Below are 19,079 nucleotides of genomic sequence, written 5' to 3' on the forward strand. Positions count from 1 at the left end.
GGGGTTTACATAAGTATACCTACGATTGTTTACATTTTGATAATGTATATTTATTTCCTAGCCTATATACAAGGTTGGTCAGGTCTACATCGGGAATTCAATGTTGTGAATGAATTTTCAGTCCCCCGGCCCGCTAGCATGTGAAAGTGATTAGCCCTGTGACTACTCCACTTGAAAAGCAATAAGCAACGGAAAGTTGCGATGATGTCAGATTAAGTAATCATCTAATCAGGTATGTTTGCTCGCACGTCCCCTTCCCTCTGGGCTGTCCTGATCTATATATAAGATACAGCTGTCCCCCGAATGCCTTTTGAATGTTTCGGACCTGCACGTGAACCATGCGTGGGCTCTGTGACACCTCTCTGTCGAACGGAGAAATTGAGCCTCACGCAGAAATAAACATACGTTTGGAGGGCATCCAGAAGGGAAGGGTACCACCACACACATATGCAACAATAATACATAAGTCAGACAGAGAACTGTCAAGGGCCGAAGCTCTTAGCGTTAAGAGCTTCTTAACGAATCTGGGAAACCTGGCCAAGGTTGAAGTGAGTGTGAGTGTTCCACATAGGATGTGATTAATGCTAGATTACCGAGAAACTATTTCAAGACCTAAGCTTTAATCGAGTTCAAGGAAAGCTATAATGGTTTACAGAAGACAATAACGATGTGAGCCAGTAACAGGCCATGCGGCAGCAGTAACAACAGAACTGAGGAATAAAAACGTTAAGGATCAGACACCATTGAGTTGTAAACAAAAAGCACATCCACAAACCACAGGCCGGACACTGAAAAAGAACACTCACCCGGTGCAAACAATGTAAACTAACAAGCTAACAATGGTACCACCTCTCTATACGTTCACCAATATGCACCACAAAGCAAAATAAATGCAAAGCCAAAAAATAAAAAAAGAACAAAAAAAACTTCCTGTTCATCTGGGGCAGAAGGGAAGGGGAAAAAAATACAACAAAACAAAATACATCATCATTGCACTTCAGCTTCGACCAACAAAACAAACAGGCCGGTCAGTCAAGGCTAATGTAGTTGCTCAGGCCAGGGTATGGGTACAGGTGTCTCAGCGGCTTGGAGCACCGGGCACCGTCTCCTATGGCCTTGTGGGCGCATTCATCGCTGTCCGTATTGCAGGTGCCACAGTGGCAGCTGACAGCCACAGGGTAGGTGAAGAGGGGGTTGGCGTGGGAAGGGCACCCTGGCAGGATAGCTGTCCTGTACTCCACCTTGTCGTACACACAACCTCGCTGGAGCAGGAATCTAGGACCCGCCAGCTCCTTCATGTTGCTGTCCTGAAGATACAGGTTTAGCTGTTGTTTAAACCTGTTTAGGTTGGTTTTAGGTACGGTACTCTAGGGTGTGTGAAGCCCTCTGTGAAATAGCTCCTAAAAAGGGCTGCACGAATACATTTAATGATTTAGTGACGTCACACAGGTTATTTACTTCACGGCTCACCGGTAAAATATTTCAAGATAATGTGTGCGAAGAAGTAGAATTATAATAACATGTAAGTACATGTTCCTGGAAGGGATAATGTACTGTGTATTCTATTTATTTTCAGTTTTGAGAACAGAGCTTAGTTAGCTAGTTAGTTCCAACCTATACAGCACCTCTTCCAGAGACTTACATAAACAGGACGAAAGTATAATAAAGTACAACAAATATACACTGCTATAAATGTGATATAAGGTCTATCTACACTTTTCCCACGTCGCTTTGGATAAAAGCGTTTGCTAAAATCTCACATGTAGCCTACTGTATGTAAACATAGATTCAACAGACATAGCCTGGAGTTAATGTCATCCTCACTTATTTAAAAGAGCTGTCACACCCACGTTTGAAAACAAACCTACGCCCCTGCTTCAAAGTGTTGATCTGACTGAACAGTCACTAACCCTGGAGTAACAGAAGCCCATGCAGATGGTGGTGTTGATGGCCACACAGTAGTCACATTCCTGTTTCTCCACGAACACAGTGTAGTCGGTAGGGACACAGATGGAAACAGCAGGGCTCATCAGCACACACAGAAGCCCCCAGTAGAAAACTGGACAGTCCATGATGCTGGGAGGAACAGATGATCGTCCTTGTCTCGACAAGTACCTGCATGAAAGGATTGACAGTATGAGAAAGAATTGCGAAAATAAAAAAGGAAGAATTCAGTGGATTTTATAGCTTTGTGTTTCATAGTGGGTTCTCTGAAACGTTGTTACCTTGAATTCTTAAACTGTATTTAGTTATTAATTTGAGTCTTCACAGGCTTGGTATTAATTTTCATTTAGAAAGGCTTCTTTTTTGACCATGAGGAGACACTTACCTGAGAGATGTAAGAGAACGTCAGCTCAGCTTCTGTCTTACCTGCTTCTGCTGTGTCCGACAGTGCCTGGTGTTCTTATACAGAGGCCGTCGCTCACCTTGCCTCCAGCCGGCTCCTTATCTCCCATCTCCAAAAACGGGGAACCAGTAGCCATCAGTCCATTATGAGGATGACATGCATAAATGATGACCACGAAGCGAACGGCACACAGGACGACACCGAGAGGTCGTGAGCCACGGTCCCTTCTCTCGGACTCCTGTTGAGTGTTGAGGAAGTCTGCAAAGCAAGTCGGTTTCATCGGCAAGAACTCTGTCGGAGTGAATGCGATTACAAACTTTAAAGTGGTTCTACAGATGAATGTCGATGCAGTTTGCACAGGCTCCACAGGATGGCAGAACAGACAAGACGAAGGGCTTTACACCGTTCTTTAAAAAGAAACAAAGTTAGGAACACACAAATGTAGGTCGCAGTTGAGGTTAGCGGCCTACTCCTTACAGTACAAGACAACCCTTTTTTTCAACTGTTCGGTTGAACGGTATACAGTTAAGATGTTCCTTTGATTTGTAGTTTGCAGTTGCAGGACAGAGAGTAGGGAGTAGGCCACGGTTACTCACTGTCATGATGGCCCGCTGATGAGGCAGAAACATTTAATGAGTCAGAAATGTCAATAACATCGTCACAGTACAGGATGATTCTGTCCTGTCAAATCAGGACATGTTCCCATCACTAACAATCTAAATATCACCTGATGTTCCAGGAGCTCAGTTGAACTTGGAAGAGGATAATCACTGCAGGTGTTTGTAGGGCCCTTAACCATCTACCATTTAAACATAAACTTATACCAAGTGTCTAATCTACTTGTGTTTTGCTTTTGAGGTAAATGATTGATGAGGATTATCCATGTTTTTCATTGCTGTGAAAGTCTCTAACTAAAGAATGTTTTTCTGTTGAAAACATTTTGTGTCTTTTCATCGTTTTGTCTCAGCATTGGATTTATGAATGAAGATATTTTTAATATTGGATTATTTGGGTTACATTGGATTATTTCATATGGATTTATTTAAAGTGTATATTGGATCATTTCATATGGATTTATTTAAAGTGTAAAAAGTTTTAATAGAAAAAGAAAAGTTGAATTCCTGTTTTATTGTATCTTTTTAAATGACGCCACAGAAATAACAACTCTGCATCGGCCATTCCTTACCTTCCCTAGGAGACCTATCACCCTGGTGGCTTATCTTGAGTCTAAAAATACTGGAAATTGTAAATGAAGAGGAATCATGACCTCGATGCTTAACGTAGCCTCTCAACACTCTCAACAATCAGTTTGAGCACACAAAATGTCATACTAAAGCATTAGTCAATGATGATTAACATCTGGTCTGGTAAAGTGTTCTTGCAAGCAAGTTTCCTCTCAGTTTTATTAGGACTCGCCTTGGTATCTCTGTCCTTGAGAGATTATTAACTAAAACGTCTTTATGGAGGGTAGATACCTTCAGTGTTAAGGCTCTTAAGCTGTAGAAGCCATAGGAGCAGTCTTCCTGGTCCATAAACGAGGACCGCGCTGATCATTCACTAATCTTCAAACGAGTGAAGCCTGCCAAGACAGAAAGCTGCTAGAACCAGCAGCTTGATGTTGGGATTCTACGAGGAGTATACAGGATTCATTGACCGCTCTTAAAGAAGGTGAACTTAAGTGAAAGCAGTTGTCACCTTCTTGTGTCAACACTCGTAACAAAGTGTTTCTACTACTGGTACATTTTCTACAATTGACTTTGCTTGAACAGTTTGTTTTAGATGTTGATCTTAGGGCAAAGTTTTTGAAGATAGGCCTACACCTGTGGTGCAACTAGTATTGAAACTTTGTTGGTGTTTTTTATATAGGTATTCCCAGGTGTTTCTGAGACGCTAATTCAAACCCTGGAAATCTTTTATAACTACAAAGTCTGTCAAATTAAACAGGTTCTGAGGATTGCATTTAGATACTCCGGCGAGGTGTAGGTGAATTTAGATGTGATAATTTCTTGGCTCCTGGAAGAATCATTTTTGGTTTCCATTGGACTTTGAGGAAGCAGTGAGTGTTTACAGCCTTGAGGTGAGTTACATAGTAAAGCAAGGTGAACGTAGATGACACAGTAGTTACTTTTCGGAAGCTCTCTGCTGGACTTATTAACCATGACGGGTACCGGCGGGCCTGTGGCTTCCTTCTCCGTGTGGGACTATGTGGTGTTTGCTGGCACGGTCCTCGGAGCCGCCGGCATCGGCCTTTTCCAGGCCATCCGAGGACGCAAGAACACGGGCAGCGAGGAGTTCCTGCTCGGAGGTCGGCAGATGTCAGCCGTGCCTGTGGCCATGTCGCTCACCGCCAGCTTCATGTCTGGCATCACCGTGATCGGCACTCCAGCCGAAGCCTACCTATATGGAGCGGCCTTCTGGATCTTCGGCTTCTCGTACGCCATCATGTCCGTCATCACGGCCGAGATCTTCGTCCCTCTCTTCTACCGTCTGGGAATCACCAGCACCTACGAGGTGAGAGAACCTGGACAGGGTGGGTACTGTACAGAGAACCTGGACAGGGTGGGTACTGTAGAGAGAACCTGGACAGGGTGGGTACTGTACAGAGAACCTGGACAGGGTGGGTACTGTACAGAGAACCTGGACAGGGTGGGTACTGTACTTAGGTAAAATATGCTTGTGCAGTGAAATTCTGTTAGTGAGAGTCTCCTTGACTTTTGACAGTTATAGGGCAGAAACCTATGGAGGCACTGACCCTCTGATTTGTGTGTGACACAAATCTGACGCCATAAAAACACACAGAAAGGAGGAACTGGAAATTGATGATTTGATGTCACCCCAAAAGGAGATCCTTGGAAGAACCTTTGATCTATCTAGGACAGCGATTCCCAAACTGTGAGCGGCAAGGGTAATGCAATTGGGCTGCAAAACCAATGAAAACCTAAATATGAAAAATGTATCAATATAAAAATATATATATATATACTGTAAATTATGAATAAAATGTATAAAAAAAAAAAATTGCCTTTAATTCATCATGACCGGAACGCCAATAGTTACGTTTGGCGCGCTGACGGAAGCCCAACTGACATTTCCGCATTAACTTGCATACGCCCACAATGCACACATCACTTCCACAGATTGCACAATCCAGGTCAACAACTTCCGGTAGCTAGCAGCTATGTAAGGTTTCGCACACCAAATGCCGTTTTTATGAGGTGTTCTGTTATCTTCCCAAAATGACAATTAACGATGTTTCTAGCTACATTGACAATTACGAAGGTAAGGTTTATCTAACTAAGTAGCTAGCCATCACTAAGACAGTCTCTAATGCCGGATTTGAGCAGCAACGTTAGCTAGGCTAGCTAGCTAACAAATCAGCTAGCTAACAACCAAAGCAGTTTGTTTTTTTCCATGCAGCTGTTTGTGTCCTGAGAGAATATGATTCAGACTTTTTTTTTTATAGTTTGGAATACGCTGCTAGGAAACTGTCAAGAGGAGCAGGACCAAATCATTCCAATATAGGCTAGCTCTACCTGTTTACTTTTTAAAAATGGCAAAAACCCAGAACAACACAGAAACTTCAAACAAAAATCTTCCCTTTTCTCCCTAGTATCTGGAGATGCGCTACAACAAGTTGATTCGTGTGATCGGGACATCCATGTATATCGTACAAACGGTAACTACTGAAGGCTTTCAACAACATGACGAACATACGATTCTTCCATATCAACACACACCTAATCAAAACGCTGTTGTAGATCTTCCTGAGTGCATGGCTGGATGCGTAACACATGAACTTGTCATAGGAACATCTCGTTTTTGTTATGATGTGCTTCTCCAGGGATATCTGATTACTATCATGAATGTTTAACTTGCTGTGTGTGTGTGCATGTGTGTGTGTACATGTGCGTGTGTGTGCATGTGTGTGTGTGTGAGGGTGTGCATGTGTGTGTGTGTGCATGTGTGTGTGTGTGCATGTGTGTGTGTGTGTACATGTGCGTCTGCGTTCAATCAGCTAATGGATTATGTTGAATGTTCCAGGCACTGTATACCGGCATGGTCATCTACGCACCAGCTCTGGCCCTCAATCAAAGTAAGTCATGTGCAAAAGAGTTATTCTCAGGGCGCGTGTCCATGGTGTTTTTCTCAGGGCGGGGAGCACTTCCCAGTGCCTCATCAGCTCTATTTTTGTAAAATATCGGCTAAGTTAAGATAGAGTTTCAGTGACGACACCAGCGCCTTTCTGCAAAGCTCAAAGATTTTCTATTTGCGTCCGCATGAAAAATCTGAATACTTTATCCTGAATACAGACGCAGAGTGAATCGCCTTTTTTAGGCATTCGCACGCTCTCTCTCCTCAGTCGGAATAGAAAAAAGACGCTGTTTGGCGCTCTGAAAAAAAGCTGACTGGACACTTGAGCCTCATTTTATCTCTTAACCAGACAGTTTTGTAAACATGTAGGATAGGAGATAAGATACTTTTATCAGTCTGCGTTTGTAGATGTTACGCTGCCTTTAAATGTTATCTATCAGAGATGCTTGTCGGCTGATGGCTGTCTACTGATAGTGGTGAGTGGAAGTGTGTTGACACCCGGATCAAGGCGTGTGTTGTGTGTTTCAGTCACAGGACTGAACTTGTGGGGCGTATTAGTGGCTACAGGAGTGGTGTGCATCATCTACTGCACCTTGGTCAGTATTTCATCCATTATCTCCCTCCCACTCTGCACATGGTTGCAAAATAAACATTGGATGTGCTGTATATACAGTTAGGTCCATAGATATTTTGACATTGACACCATTTTCATCATTTTGGCTCTGTATACCACCACAATGGATTTGAAATGAAACAATCAAGATGTGCTTTAAGTGCAGACTTTCAGCTTTAATTTCAGGGTATTTACATCCAAATCAGGTGAACGGTGTAGGAATTACAATACATTTGATATGTGGCCCCCCCCTTTTTAAGGGACCAAAAGTAATTGGACAATTGGCTGCTCAGCTGTTCCATGGCCAGGTGTATGTTATTCCCTCATGGGAGTTCGTTATTTCATTGACAAGGAGCAGATAAAAGGTCTAGAGTTCATTTCAAGTATGGTATTTGTGTTTGGAATCTGTTGCTGTCAACTCTCAATATGAAGTCCAAAGAGCTGTCACCATCAGTGACGCAAGCCATCGTTAGGCTGTAAAATAAAAACAAACCTATCAGAGAGATATCAAAAACATTAGGTGTAGCCAAATCAACTGTTTGGTACATTCTTAAAAAGAAAGAATGCACTGGTGAGCTCAGCAACACCAAAAGACCCGGAAGACCACGGAAAACAACTGTGGTGGATGACAGAAGAATTCTTTCCCTGGTGAAGAAAAACCCCTTCACAACAGTTGGCCAGATCAAGAACACTCGTCTGGTGATGTCTATGGGCTCCAGACTTCAGGCTGTCATTGACTGCAAAGGATTTGCAACCAGGGAGTCAGGTGGCTGAGCGGTTAGGGAAGTGGGCTAGTAATCAGAAGGTTGCTGGTTCGATTCCCGGCCGTGAAAAATGACGTTGTGTCCTTGGGCAAGGCACTTCACCCTACTTGCCTCGGGGGAATGGCCCTGTACTTACTGTAAGTCGCTCTGGATAAGAGCGTCTGCTAAATGACTAAATGTAAATGTAAATGTAACCAAGTATTAAAAGTGAAAAAGTTTCATTTCAAATCCATTGTGGGGGTATACAGAGCCAAAATGATTAAAATTGTGTCAATGTCCAAATATTTATGGACCTAACTGTATGTGTATATATATGTGTATACATTTGTATATAGTATGTGTGTATATGTGTATACATGTGTATTTATGTGTGTCATGGAATGGGGCTGATTGAGTATTGGATGAATCTGCATCACTTTTCCGTTCAATACAGGTGCTAGCGTCTCTGACCTACTGTTGTTGTTTGTGTCTTTCTGTGTGGTGAGTATGTGTGTGTATCTGTGTTTATGTGTGCGTGTGTGTCTGTTTGTGCGTGTGTGTGTGTGTGCATGTGTGTATATGTGTGTGTATCTGTGTTTATGTGTGCGTGTGTGTCTGTTTGTGCGTGTGTGTATGTGTGTGCATGTGTGTATATGTGTGTGTGTCTAGGGAGGTCTGAAGGCAGTGATCTGGACAGACGTGTTCCAGATGGTGATCATGCTGGCTGGCTTTGTGGCCGTCATCGCCAGGGGAGCGGTGATCCAGGGGGGGCTCGGCCGGATCTGGGAGGACGCCTCCAAGGGGGGGCGGCTGGACGCTTTCAAGTAAGGACAAACACACGGAAGCACACACAGAGGCTCTCTTACCCTCTCTCTCTCTCTCTCTCTCTCTCTCTCTCTCTCTCTCTCTCTCTCTCTCTCTCTCTCTCTCTCTCTCTCTCTCTCTCTCTCTCTCTCTCTCTCTCTCTCTCTCTCTCTCTCTCTCTCTCTCTCTCTGTTTCTCTCTCTCACACACACACACACACACACACACACATAAACACACACAGAGGCTCTCTTACCTCTCTCTCTCTCTCTCTCTCTCTCTCTCTCTCTCTCTCTTACCCTCTCTCTGTCTCTCTCTCTCTCACAGACACACACACACGTAAACACACACAGAGGCTCTCTTACCCTCTCTCTCTTTCTCTCTCTCTCACACACACACACACACACACACACACACACACACACACACACACACGTACATACACACAGAGGCTCTGTGTGTTATCTAACATCTGATAGATAACTCTTACCCTCTCTCTCTCTCTCTCTCTTTCTCTCTCTCTCACACACACACACACACACACACACACACACACAGTCTTCTCTGACTTCCTGTGTGCGTTCCGCAGCTTTAACCCCGACCCCCTGACGCGTCACACCTTCTGGACCATCGTGGTGGGCGGCAGCATCATGTGGACCTCCATCTATTCCATCAACCAATCACAGGTGCAGCGCTACATCTCCTGCAAGACCCTGGCGCATGCCAAGATGTGAGTACATTCACGTCTCGCATGCGACCCATTCAGCTGCCCCTTCCATCCAGAGTGACCTACAGAGAGATCACGTGATCATAGAAATCACGTGATCAGAGAGAGCACGTAGGAGGTACACCAGAAAATCATATTTAAGGGCATGGATCATGTGACGCCATTAATTGATAGGCGGGAGCGCTAATCGACCTGAACCCCAGTGACCGCCCGACCAGAGAACGGGGGAAAGTAGGGCGTTCTTAGCGGGGGGAGTGAGTAGTGTACACTACGATTAAGCCAGAGTGCAGAGATCGGTCTTGCCTGACTGAACTTGCGCAAGCTTCATTTCAGCTGGTGCAGGTGTGGAAATGAGAGAATATTCCTGCCGCCCTGTGTCCTCTGAAGCCGTCAGCTGCTTCGTGTGATAACTGCATGTCACCTGAGGACTTTGTTCTGTCTCTTTCTCGGAAGCATCCAAAAGCACTTTAGTTTCAATAGCCGCATTCACGCATCGTGTTTTATGTTCTTATATCTGCATAGAAATGCTTATAAAAGATGGACTAAGTTCCCTGTGTGCCCAGGTCTCTGTACGTGAACATGGTCGGTCTCTGGGTGACAGTGAGCCTGGCTGTGTTCTCTGGTATCACCATGTTCTCCATCTACAAGGACTGTGACCCTCTCAGCAATGGAGACGTTGGGGCTTTGGACCAGGTAGGCCTGCAGGATTAACTTCACTCTCTGCACCCACACTAACTTCTCTAACTGCCTTCACGTTCACTTCACTAACTACATTGATGTTAATTCATTGATATGGTATGCATGTGTGTGTATATGTGTGTTTGTATCTTTGTGTGTGTGTAACTGTGTATGTGTGTGTGTTTGAAAGCTACTTCCATACCTGGTGATGGACATTCTGGCAGCCTATCCTGGGGTCCCTGGCTTGTTTGTGGCTGCAGCATACAGTGGAACCCTGAGGTGAGAAGAGAACTCCAGCCCCTCCACCACAACCAATCACAACCAACCACCAATCACAGCCAACCACCAACCAGGACCAATCAAAACACCTCACAACTAGTCACATGAACCAGCTGATACACATCTCCGACTCGTTCACAGCCTTTCACATATCGTCGATCAACTCACAAGCAAAACTAAACTGAACTTCAAGCACACTTACAAAGTGCATGTACAAACATACATCAACAAAGTTTGTTGACAACCATAAACATTTTAAGTACGCTTCCAATTTATGTCGAAAAATTGAAATACATCTCATGTCTCATTTAAGACATTAAAATTGGCTTTAAGTATGATCTTTTTCTGCTTGGGATACTCTCTGTTTAACATAACATCTGCTGGGCACACAGGAGCAACGGTGTGTAGTGTGTCATGCAGGAGTGTGTTGTGTGTCATGCAGGAGTGTGTTGTGTGTCATGCAGGAGTGTGTAGTGTGTCATGCAGGAGTGTGTAGTGTGTCATGCAGGAGTGTGTAGTGTGTCATGCAGGAGTGTGTAGTGTGTCATGCAGGACGGTGTAGTGTGTCATGCAGGAGTGTGTAGTGTGTCATGCAGGACGGTGTAGTGTGTCATGCAGGAGTGTGTAGTGTGTCATGCAGGAGTGTGTAGTGTGTCATGCAGGAGTGTGTAGTGTGTCATGCAGGAGTGTGTAGTGTGTCGTGCAGGAGTGTGTAGTGTGTCGTGCAGGAGTGTGTTGTGTGTCGTGCAGGAGTGTGTAGTGTGTCATGCAGGAGTGTGTAGTGTGTCATGCAGGAGTGTGTAGTGTGTCGTGCAGGAGTGTGTAGTGTGTCGTGCAGGAGTGTGTAGTGTGTCGTGCAGGAGTGTGTAGTGTGTCGTGCAGGAGTGTGTAGTGTGTCGTGCAGGAGTGTGTAGTGTGTCGTGCAGGAGTGTGTAGTGTGTCGTGCAGGAGTGTGTAGTGTGTCGTGCAGGAGTGTGTAGTGTGTCATGCAGGAGTGTGTTGTGTGTCATGCAGGAGTGTGTAGTGTGTCATGCAGGAGTGTGTAGTGTGTCATGCAGGAGTGTGTAGTGTGTCATGCAGGAGTGTGTAGTGTGTCATGCAGGACGGTGTAGTGTGTCATGCAGGAGTGTGTAGTGTGTCATGCAGGAGTGTGTAGTGTGTCATGCAGGAGTGTGTAGTGTGTCATGCAGGAGTGTGTAGTGTGTCATGCAGGAGTGTGTAGTGTGTCATGCAGGACGGTGTAGTGTGTCATGCAGGAGTGTGTAGTGTGTCATGCAGGAGTGTGTAGTGTGTCATGCAGGAGTGTGTAGTGTGTCATGCAGGAGTGTGTAGTGTGTCATGCAGGACGGTGTAGTGTGTCATGCAGGAGTGTGTAGTGTGTCATGCAGGACGGTGTAGTGTGTCATGCAGGAGTGTGTAGTGTGTCGTGCAGGAGTGTGTAGTGTGTCATGCAGGAGTGTGTAGTGTGTCATGCAGGACGGTGTAGTGTGTACATGCTGTGCTCTGCCCCCCAGCACAGTGTCCTCCAGCATCAACGCCCTGGTGGCCGAGTGTGTAGTGTGTACATGCTGTGCTCTGCCCCCCAGCACAGTGTCCTCCAGCATCAACGCCCTGGTGGCCGAGTGTGTAGTGTGTACATGCTGTGCTCTGCCCCCCAGCACAGTGTCCTCCAGCATCAACGCCCTGGTGGCCGAGTGTGTAGTGTGTACATGCTGTGCTCTGCCCCCCAGCACAGTGTCCTCCAGCATCAACGCCCTGGTGGCCGAGTGTGTAGTGTGTACATGCTGTGCTCTGCCCCCCAGCACAGTGTCCTCCAGCATCAACGCCCTGGTGGCCGAGTGTGTAGTGTGTACATGCTGTGCTCTGCCCCCCAGCACAGTGTCCTCCAGCATCAACGCCCTGGTGGCCGAGTGTGTAGTGTGTCATGCAGGAGTGTGTAGTGTGTCATGCTGTGCTCTGCCCCCCAGCACAGTGTCCTCCAGCATCAACGCCCTGGTGGCCGTCACCGTGGAGGACTTTGTGAAGCCGGTGTGGAAAGACCTGACAGAGAAACAGGTGTTGTGGATCAACATGGGACTGAGTGAGTATCTGCACTGCAGGGAGCCAGACTGACAGACAATACTTTGCGTCATTTATCATATAAATGATATATATATCCCTTTTTTCATATGACATAAGCCACACTTATAAGTATTGCACCTTCCTACCACAGAAAACTCCTTGTTTGTGTGAACTTAGATGGTGAATAAAGCCCATTCTGATTCGGATTGTCAAATATTTATTCATAAATATCCATGACAGTGTGTGGAGGCTGTGTTTACTGTTTGGCTGTGTTTGTAGTGATGAGGTGTTGGTCTAACGGTAACTGATCTCTTCCAGGTGTGTTCTTTGGAGGGGTGTGCATAGGGATGGCTGCTGTGGCTTCTCTGATGGGCAGCATCCTACAGGTGGCTAACCTCTCAACACACTGTGCCACCGTGTGACTGTGAGCCTGTTCTGAAGCACTGCTCTCTAGCGCCCCCTGTCTGGTTATGCATGTGTGTCTGTGCTTGTGGGTATCTGTCGATCTGTTTGTGGGTATGTGTGGGTGTGTCTTAATGTGTGTGTATGTGTGTGTGTGTGTGTGTGTGGGGGGGGGGATGTACGTATGTCAGTGTCTTAACGTGTGTGAGTTTGTCTTAATGTGTGTGTCTTAATGTGTGTGTGTGTGGGGATGTATGTATGTCAGTGTCTTAACGTGTGTGAGTTTGTCTTAATGTGTGTGTCTTAATGTGTGTGTGTGGGGATGTATGTATGTCAGTGTCTTAACGTGTGTGAGTTTGTCTTAATGTGTGTGTCTTAATGTGTGTGTGTGTGGGGATGTATGTATGTCAGTGTGTTAACGTGTGTGTGTGTGTCCTCAGGCCGCCCTCTCTGTGTTTGGGATGATCAGTGGCCCTCTCCTCGGACTCTACTTGCTCGGCATGTTCTTCCGTACCACAAACTCCACTGTAAGTCCTGTTCCAGATGTGACTGTATGTTCAAACTCCACTGTAAGTCCTGTTCCAGATGTGACTGTATGTTCAAACTCCACTGTAAGTCCTGTTCCAGATATGACTGTATGTTCTCCTGCAGAGGCTGTTCCCTCCAGCTACACCCTCACATATGATCTCTTTAGTCGCTGTTTAAATCTATTGAAAATACCTAGTAGTAGGTAATACTGTATGGGTAAAACAAAATATTCAAAGCTGGGAGGAAAATTGTGACTTATTAATTGATATACAATCTGTTACATATACACCAGTTGTTGTCTGGTTGTTGAAACTCGATCCAATCAATGTCGACATGCAAACAATCACAGATGAAATGTGTGGTTCTGCTATCTGTGTGACAGGGAGGGCTGTCAGGACTGATCCTGGGGCTGGTCATCACCCTGTGGGTGGGGATTGGAGCCCAGATCTACCCCCCCACGCCTGACAAGACCAACCCCCTCCCCCTCAGCACGGCCGGGTGTAACCGCACGGTCGACTTCAACGCCACCACTGTGGCACCCTGGACCAGCGCGGTCACATTCCCCCCCCTGCCAGAGTGAGTCAGCTCTGTATGACCTATTACATCTGGTGATACATGGTGTCGAGTCAGGACCTACAGTAGATGATACTTGGTCTTAAATTACTGGCAGATGTTCACACATGTTCAGTCATTTACACACAGAAGCACACACGCAGACAAACACACTCAAATCCACAAGAGCAAAAGACACTTTCAAAGATTCATGTTCTGATAACATGACAACCCTCTGGTCCTGACTGGTCCTGACTGGTCCTGACTGGGCCTGACTGGTCCTGACTGATCCTGACTGGTCCTGACTGGGCCTGACTGGTCCTGACTGGTCCTGACTGGTCCTGACTAGTCCTCTTGTTGTGTTAGAGAGCGTCCAGCGCTGGCTGACTCCTGGTACTCCCTGTCCTACCTCTACTTCTGTGTGCTGGGCACTCTCGTCACCATGACGTCTGGTCTGCTGGTGAGCGCTATCACAGGTAAGTTCTCCTTCATCCTGGCCCCTCCTACTACTACCCTTTGCACTCTCAGTTTTAAAACCTAGAATCACCGATGGTGTGTCTGTGTGTGTCCAGGTGGCTGTAAGCAGAAGAGCCTCTGCTCCAATCTGTTTGTCAGGAAGAATGATCTGATCTGCTTCAACTGTGGACGACACGCCCAGGTTTGTCTGCTTGTCTGGGTTCAATCCCATTTTCAGTCTGGGTTCAATCCCAGGTTCAGTCTGGGTTCTAGTAATGCAGGTTCAGTCTATGTTTTAATAATGCAGGTTCAGTCTGGGTTCTAGTAATGCAGGTTCAGTCTAGGTTCTAATAATGCAGGTTCAGTCTAGGTTCTAGTAATGCAGGTTCAGTCTATGTTCTTGTAATGCAGGTTCAGTCTAGGTTCTAATAATGCAGGTTCAGTCTAGGTTCTAGTAATGCAGGTTCAGTTTATGTTTTAATAATGCAGGTTCAATCTGGGTTCAATCCCAGGTTCTGTCTAGGTTCTAGTAATGCAGGTTCAGTCTAGGTTCTAATAATGCAGGTTCAGTCTAGGTTCTAATAATGCAGGTTCAGTCTAGGTTCTAGTAATGCAGGTTCAGTCTATGTTCTTGTAATGCAGGTTCAGTCTAGGTTCTAATAATGCAGGTTCAGTCTAGGTTCTAGTAATGCAGGTTCAGTTTATGTTCTAATAATGCAGGTTCAGTCTAGGTTCAATCCCAGGTTCAGTCTAGGTTCTAATAATGCAGGTTCAGTCTAGGTTTGAATGCAGGTTCAGTCTAGGTTTGAATGCAGGTATGTGTAGGTTGCCTGTCTGGTTCACACTGGTTCCCAGCAGTATCACATACTGGGCCTGGTCTAACACCAAAGTACATTCACATAAAGATGACTGATCAACCTGTGCATCATTTCATCATAACTACCACGTTCCATCCCCACAGGACTCAGAACCAGAGCTGGTGGAAAAGGATGGATCAGAGCTGAAGAAGGGCACTGACAACCCGGCCTTCGCAGTCTCAGTGTTTGACATAACGGACCGAGACATGGAGAAAGTCACCAAGATGTGAAGACGGAGTCAGGATGCTGCGTCCTCACCAGGTGTTCTGCAGCTCTGGTGCTGAGAGGAGATCTGCCCTGTTTCTCTGAAGCAGGTGGAGACGAGGTTGAGGTGTGTCTTTGTGACTCATCTTTGGAAACAAATCTTTAGCTAAGCTGGGACCTGATTACTCTGAGACTCAGAACACAGACAGACACAGCTTTTCACAGCAGCGTTTCATTCATTCACTTTTCTGACTATAAACTTCTCTACTGAAGACTTTTCTGATTATATCATTTTATTGTTTGAATAAAAATGTGTCTGAATTAAATATTTTCTCTGCAATAATAATGTGATTATTATTAATGTGTCTCCTATAGTATTAGTATGCCAAAGGCAGTCAGTCAGCATGTACAGTGTCATAATGTAGATTTAGTGTTTCGCAATTCTGTGTGGTAATATTCAAGATATTATTTGTTGACTTAAGATTTGTTAATAAACTACTAGTGCTTGGTTCACCTGTTTCCTGAAGCAGATTCTGGAGAAGAGGCTTTTTTGTGTCTAAGTCACTAAGTCACTAATGTTTTAGTACTGCAATCTCCACATGGCTGTGGTGTTAAGAATTGCTTGAACAATGTTGACAGTAAACAGTGTGAGATAGAGGGAAGGCGAGAGGGGGGGGGAAGAGAGAGGGAGTGGTAGACTGGTTGATCACCTCTGTCTCCATGGCAACATTCACAAGAGAAGGAAGTTGACAAAGAAGGGATCCGCCCACTCACCTGCCCCTGGCCTAAGGATAAGCCTGTTGTTTCTCCCACAGGAGTGCCCAGCCACTGACAATAACTTCCTGGTTTTCAGTCGGGACAAAGTTGTGCGCGTAACGTAATAAAAAGCTGTTGTTGGACTGTTAAAAGAACTGACACAGGATAAGGTAAAACTGGAAATACGAAGCTTGTTGTGTATTCTGTAGATACTGTAGGTCTGGTCTCTGTCTCACTACCTTCTATGGGTTTAAAAGCACAGGTGCCTTGGTTTTGTTTGTTGAGGTTCTTTTGACAACGTGACGGCCTACTGTATTGTCCTTACGCTTTAGAAGGCTCAGGGCTGTCTCTGCTTACACTGCATGTCCTTCACTTCATATCCGTACCTTTTACAAAGAGAAATATATAATATATAATAATATGTATTATAGGGGAGAGTGCTATGGCAACAACTGTTTGTGAATCAGGAACTAGCATACAGTGTTTAAACTTCAACACAATTCAGTGAGTGTTTTTGTAATACTGTGTGATCACAAACTTTGAATCTAAGCTATAGGCACAAATATCCAAGCAGAAGAGTGCGGTTGATCATGGAGACCAGGTATTCTCTGCTCTTGGTCGGATGTCTGCTATCTGTATCCCTGGCCAGCGCAGCCCTAAGCCCTCCAGAGGGACCAAACCACACTCCAACCATCTCACCTGCCACGACAGGGGTTCCAAACCCAGCCACTGCCACGGCAACGCTGAACAGAACCTCCACCGCCGATGGAATGCTCACAACAACAGCGGGTGCCACGCCTGCGATCGCGGGAGGAGGTGCTCCACCCAACGGCTCTGCTGGCACCTCCACAGCCCCCACGGCCAGCTCTGTAAGCACCCACACCCCAGGGCCTGCAGCCGAAGCAGGGGAGACCAACACCACATCTACCCCTCCTACAGGCTCTCCTCCCACCACAGTGCCAACGACTCAATCACCGGCTACGACTGTGATTTTCAACACCACGTCCAATCTGACAACGACTCAATCACCGGCTACGACTGTGATTTTCAACACCACGTCCAATCTGACAACGACTCAATCATCGGCTACGACTGTGATTTTCAACACCACGTCCAATCTGACAACGACTCAATCACCGGCTACGACTGTGATTTTCAACACCACGTCCAATATGCCGTCGACTCAATCACCAGCTTCGAACGAGACTGTGAACGCCACATCAGCCTCACCCTCCCATCCACCAAGTGAAGATCCTCCCACCGCTAACACCACCTTGTGGGTGTCAACGACCAACACAGCGCTTAACGACACACGAGGTAAGCTCAGTGTCGGACCTTTGACCTTACTGTCCCGGACACTCAGCCCACAGAATGTCTGTGTGCATATCTACGTTTTTCACCTGGTTTCTCTCCTTGATTGTAGGAACAGGAGTGAAGCTGGATGACTATGAGAAGACCCTGACCGTGGTGTTCAGTGTGGTGCTGGGGGTGTCCATGTTGGGGTTGGTGATGTACCAGATGACAAGATGCCACCAGAGAAGAGTCCAGTACTCACATCAGCCGCTCACTGAAAACACTGGTAAGCCCCAAAAACACTATGCTCAACTTTTATAGGTCTTTGTCAACAGTATTTACTATATACATTGTAGGAGTGTTTAACCTGCTACCGAATGCCTGCGCCACAAATGCATGTACTTGTGAAGTGATCAATATGGTAGCAAATCAGTGATATAATGTTTTGAGTTTTAAAAGGCATTGAATACTTAATATTTACGTTTAAACACCACCGCATTTGTTGGTTTTGAATTCACCTCTTTAAAATTCAAATCTCAATTTATGTATATGTTGAAAAAAAATCTGATACCAAAAATCAAGGTTCAGAAATGCAGGTTGCTCAAATTCGAACAGTAAAATTCAGATCCCATAAATTCAATAAAATAAATTCGAGCTTCAGAAATTGAAATATAACTAAATTCAGGCTGCTCAAATTCGACTGGTGAAATTCAGATCCCAAAAATTCCCACAGCACTTTTCAGTTAAGGCGGCCGCCTAAGCAACACACGCTTGCCGCCTTAACTACGTAGTCAAAAAAAACAGAAAGATATCCGCCGTCGTCCTGTTTTCTCCCTTCCATTCCAAACCTTGACCAACGCCAGTGTCCCTTCTCTGCAGAACGCATTAGTCTATCGCACAAACTTGCCCCCCCCCCCCCCCCCCCCCTTCACCCGGTCTGACGGCAAACCACACCCTACTACCTTAACTAACAATATTCAATACTTCAAAACATTATGTCACTGATTTGTTTCCATAGATCAATGACTAGTTAATGTTCAATGTTATTCTTTTCAGGTGACCTATTCATCTCAGATGAAGACACGCTTGTCATATCAGGAGGACTCTATGAGGGACACGTCTCTGAGCCAATCACAACACAGCAAGACTTCCCTCCTGGCCCCGCCCAGCTAACACAGTTCCGCCTTGAGTTCTTAAATGATGATTGATAATTACTGTCCTTTTCTTAGAGGAAAACAATCCTTGCTTTCACCGTTTGATTTTGAGTTATGCAGGATTTAACTGATTTGTTAGTCTGACTGGTATGATCACATTTGATGTTGTTTTATTTGACAGTAAATACAATAATATAAATAACAAATATATATATTTAAGAAAACAGTAATTTAAAGTACATTACGAAACCGGAAAAAATCTATTAAATAATTTAAGAACAGTAAGTTAAAGTTTAACAATAATAATAATAATGAAAACCAAAAAACATTTTCTGAACACAAAATTCTCATTCATGTTGAATGGAGTCAAACTTAAGCCCGACACAGTATAGTGATCAATAAACAACATCACATCTCAAGAAATGTATTTCAAACGCTCTCACTTCCACGTGAACCTCGGCTTCTATCAAACAACTGTTAATAAAAATGTAATGAATGTAATGAACTTCAGTATTGAGTAAAGAGTGAACACT

General features: G+C 45.1%; 3 protein-coding genes across 4 annotated transcripts; 2 read left to right on the plus strand and 1 right to left on the minus strand.

Moving 5' to 3' along the window:
- Positions 1-1,028: 1,028 nt before the first annotated feature.
- tshba (thyroid stimulating hormone subunit beta a) lies at positions 1,029-2,072 on the minus strand. Its single transcript, XM_067240152.1, has 2 exons — positions 1,911-2,072; positions 1,029-1,307 (listed from the first exon to the last, which is right to left on the minus strand). Exons 1-2 carry the CDS (start codon positions 2,070-2,072, stop codon positions 1,029-1,031), a joined length of 441 nt encoding a protein of 146 aa, XP_067096253.1.
- Positions 2,073-4,011: 1,939 nt separating this feature from the next.
- On the plus strand, positions 4,012-15,674 carry slc5a8l (solute carrier family 5 member 8, like). 2 transcript variants are annotated; one of them, XM_067233584.1, is made up of 15 exons: positions 4,012-4,858; positions 5,958-6,023; positions 6,389-6,440; positions 6,968-7,035; positions 8,465-8,619; positions 9,189-9,329; positions 9,890-10,019; positions 10,195-10,283; positions 12,251-12,363; positions 12,663-12,730; positions 13,187-13,273; positions 13,657-13,850; positions 14,193-14,302; positions 14,399-14,484; positions 15,244-15,674. In XM_067233584.1, exons 1-15 carry the CDS (start codon positions 4,505-4,507, stop codon positions 15,367-15,369), a joined length of 1,839 nt encoding a protein of 612 aa, XP_067089685.1. In that variant the 5' UTR covers positions 4,012-4,504; the 3' UTR covers positions 15,370-15,674. The 2 variants fall into 2 exon arrangements, with proteins under 2 accessions (XP_067089685.1, XP_067089692.1); XM_067233591.1 differs by lacking the exon at positions 4,012-4,858 and adding an exon at positions 5,601-5,626.
- Positions 15,675-16,184: 510 nt separating this feature from the next.
- On the plus strand, positions 16,185-19,076 carry si:ch211-105j21.9 (sialomucin core protein 24-like). The gene is made up of 4 exons (XM_067241281.1): positions 16,185-16,269; positions 16,650-17,416; positions 17,523-17,678; positions 18,449-19,076. Exons 2-4 carry the CDS (start codon positions 16,690-16,692, stop codon positions 18,598-18,600), a joined length of 1,035 nt encoding a protein of 344 aa, XP_067097382.1. The 5' UTR covers positions 16,185-16,269; positions 16,650-16,689; the 3' UTR covers positions 18,601-19,076.
- Positions 19,077-19,079: the final 3 nt, after the last annotated feature.

This window comes from Osmerus mordax, chromosome 1, assembly GCF_038355195.1.
Source record: "Osmerus mordax isolate fOsmMor3 chromosome 1, fOsmMor3.pri, whole genome shotgun sequence".
NCBI lineage: Eukaryota > Metazoa > Chordata > Actinopteri > Osmeriformes > Osmeridae > Osmerus > Osmerus mordax.

Bases quoted from the DNA above. Each gene is read 5' to 3' on its own strand.
- tshba (XM_067240152.1), bottom strand. From the start codon at position 2,072: ATGGACTGTCCAGTTTTCTACTGGGGGCTTCTGTGTGTGCTGATGAGC. The intron at 1,308-1,910 runs GTTAGTGACTGT...CTGTATCTTCAG, and splicing joins TGGGCTTCTGTTACTCCAGG to GACAGCAACATGAAGGAGCT.
- slc5a8l (XM_067233584.1), top strand. From the start codon at position 4,505: ATGACGGGTACCGGCGGGCCTGTGGCTTCCTTCTCCGTGTGGGACTAT. The intron at 10,284-12,250 runs GTGAGAAGAGAA...TCTGCCCCCCAG, and splicing joins GCATACAGTGGAACCCTGAG to CACAGTGTCCTCCAGCATCA. The intron at 12,731-13,186 runs GTGGCTAACCTC...GTGTGTCCTCAG, and splicing joins TGATGGGCAGCATCCTACAG to GCCGCCCTCTCTGTGTTTGG.
- si:ch211-105j21.9 (XM_067241281.1), top strand. From the start codon at position 16,690: ATGGAGACCAGGTATTCTCTGCTCTTGGTCGGATGTCTGCTATCTGTA. The intron at 17,417-17,522 runs GTAAGCTCAGTG...CCTTGATTGTAG, and splicing joins AGCGCTTAACGACACACGAG to GAACAGGAGTGAAGCTGGAT. The intron at 17,679-18,448 runs GTAAGCCCCAAA...TATTCTTTTCAG, and splicing joins GCCGCTCACTGAAAACACTG to GTGACCTATTCATCTCAGAT.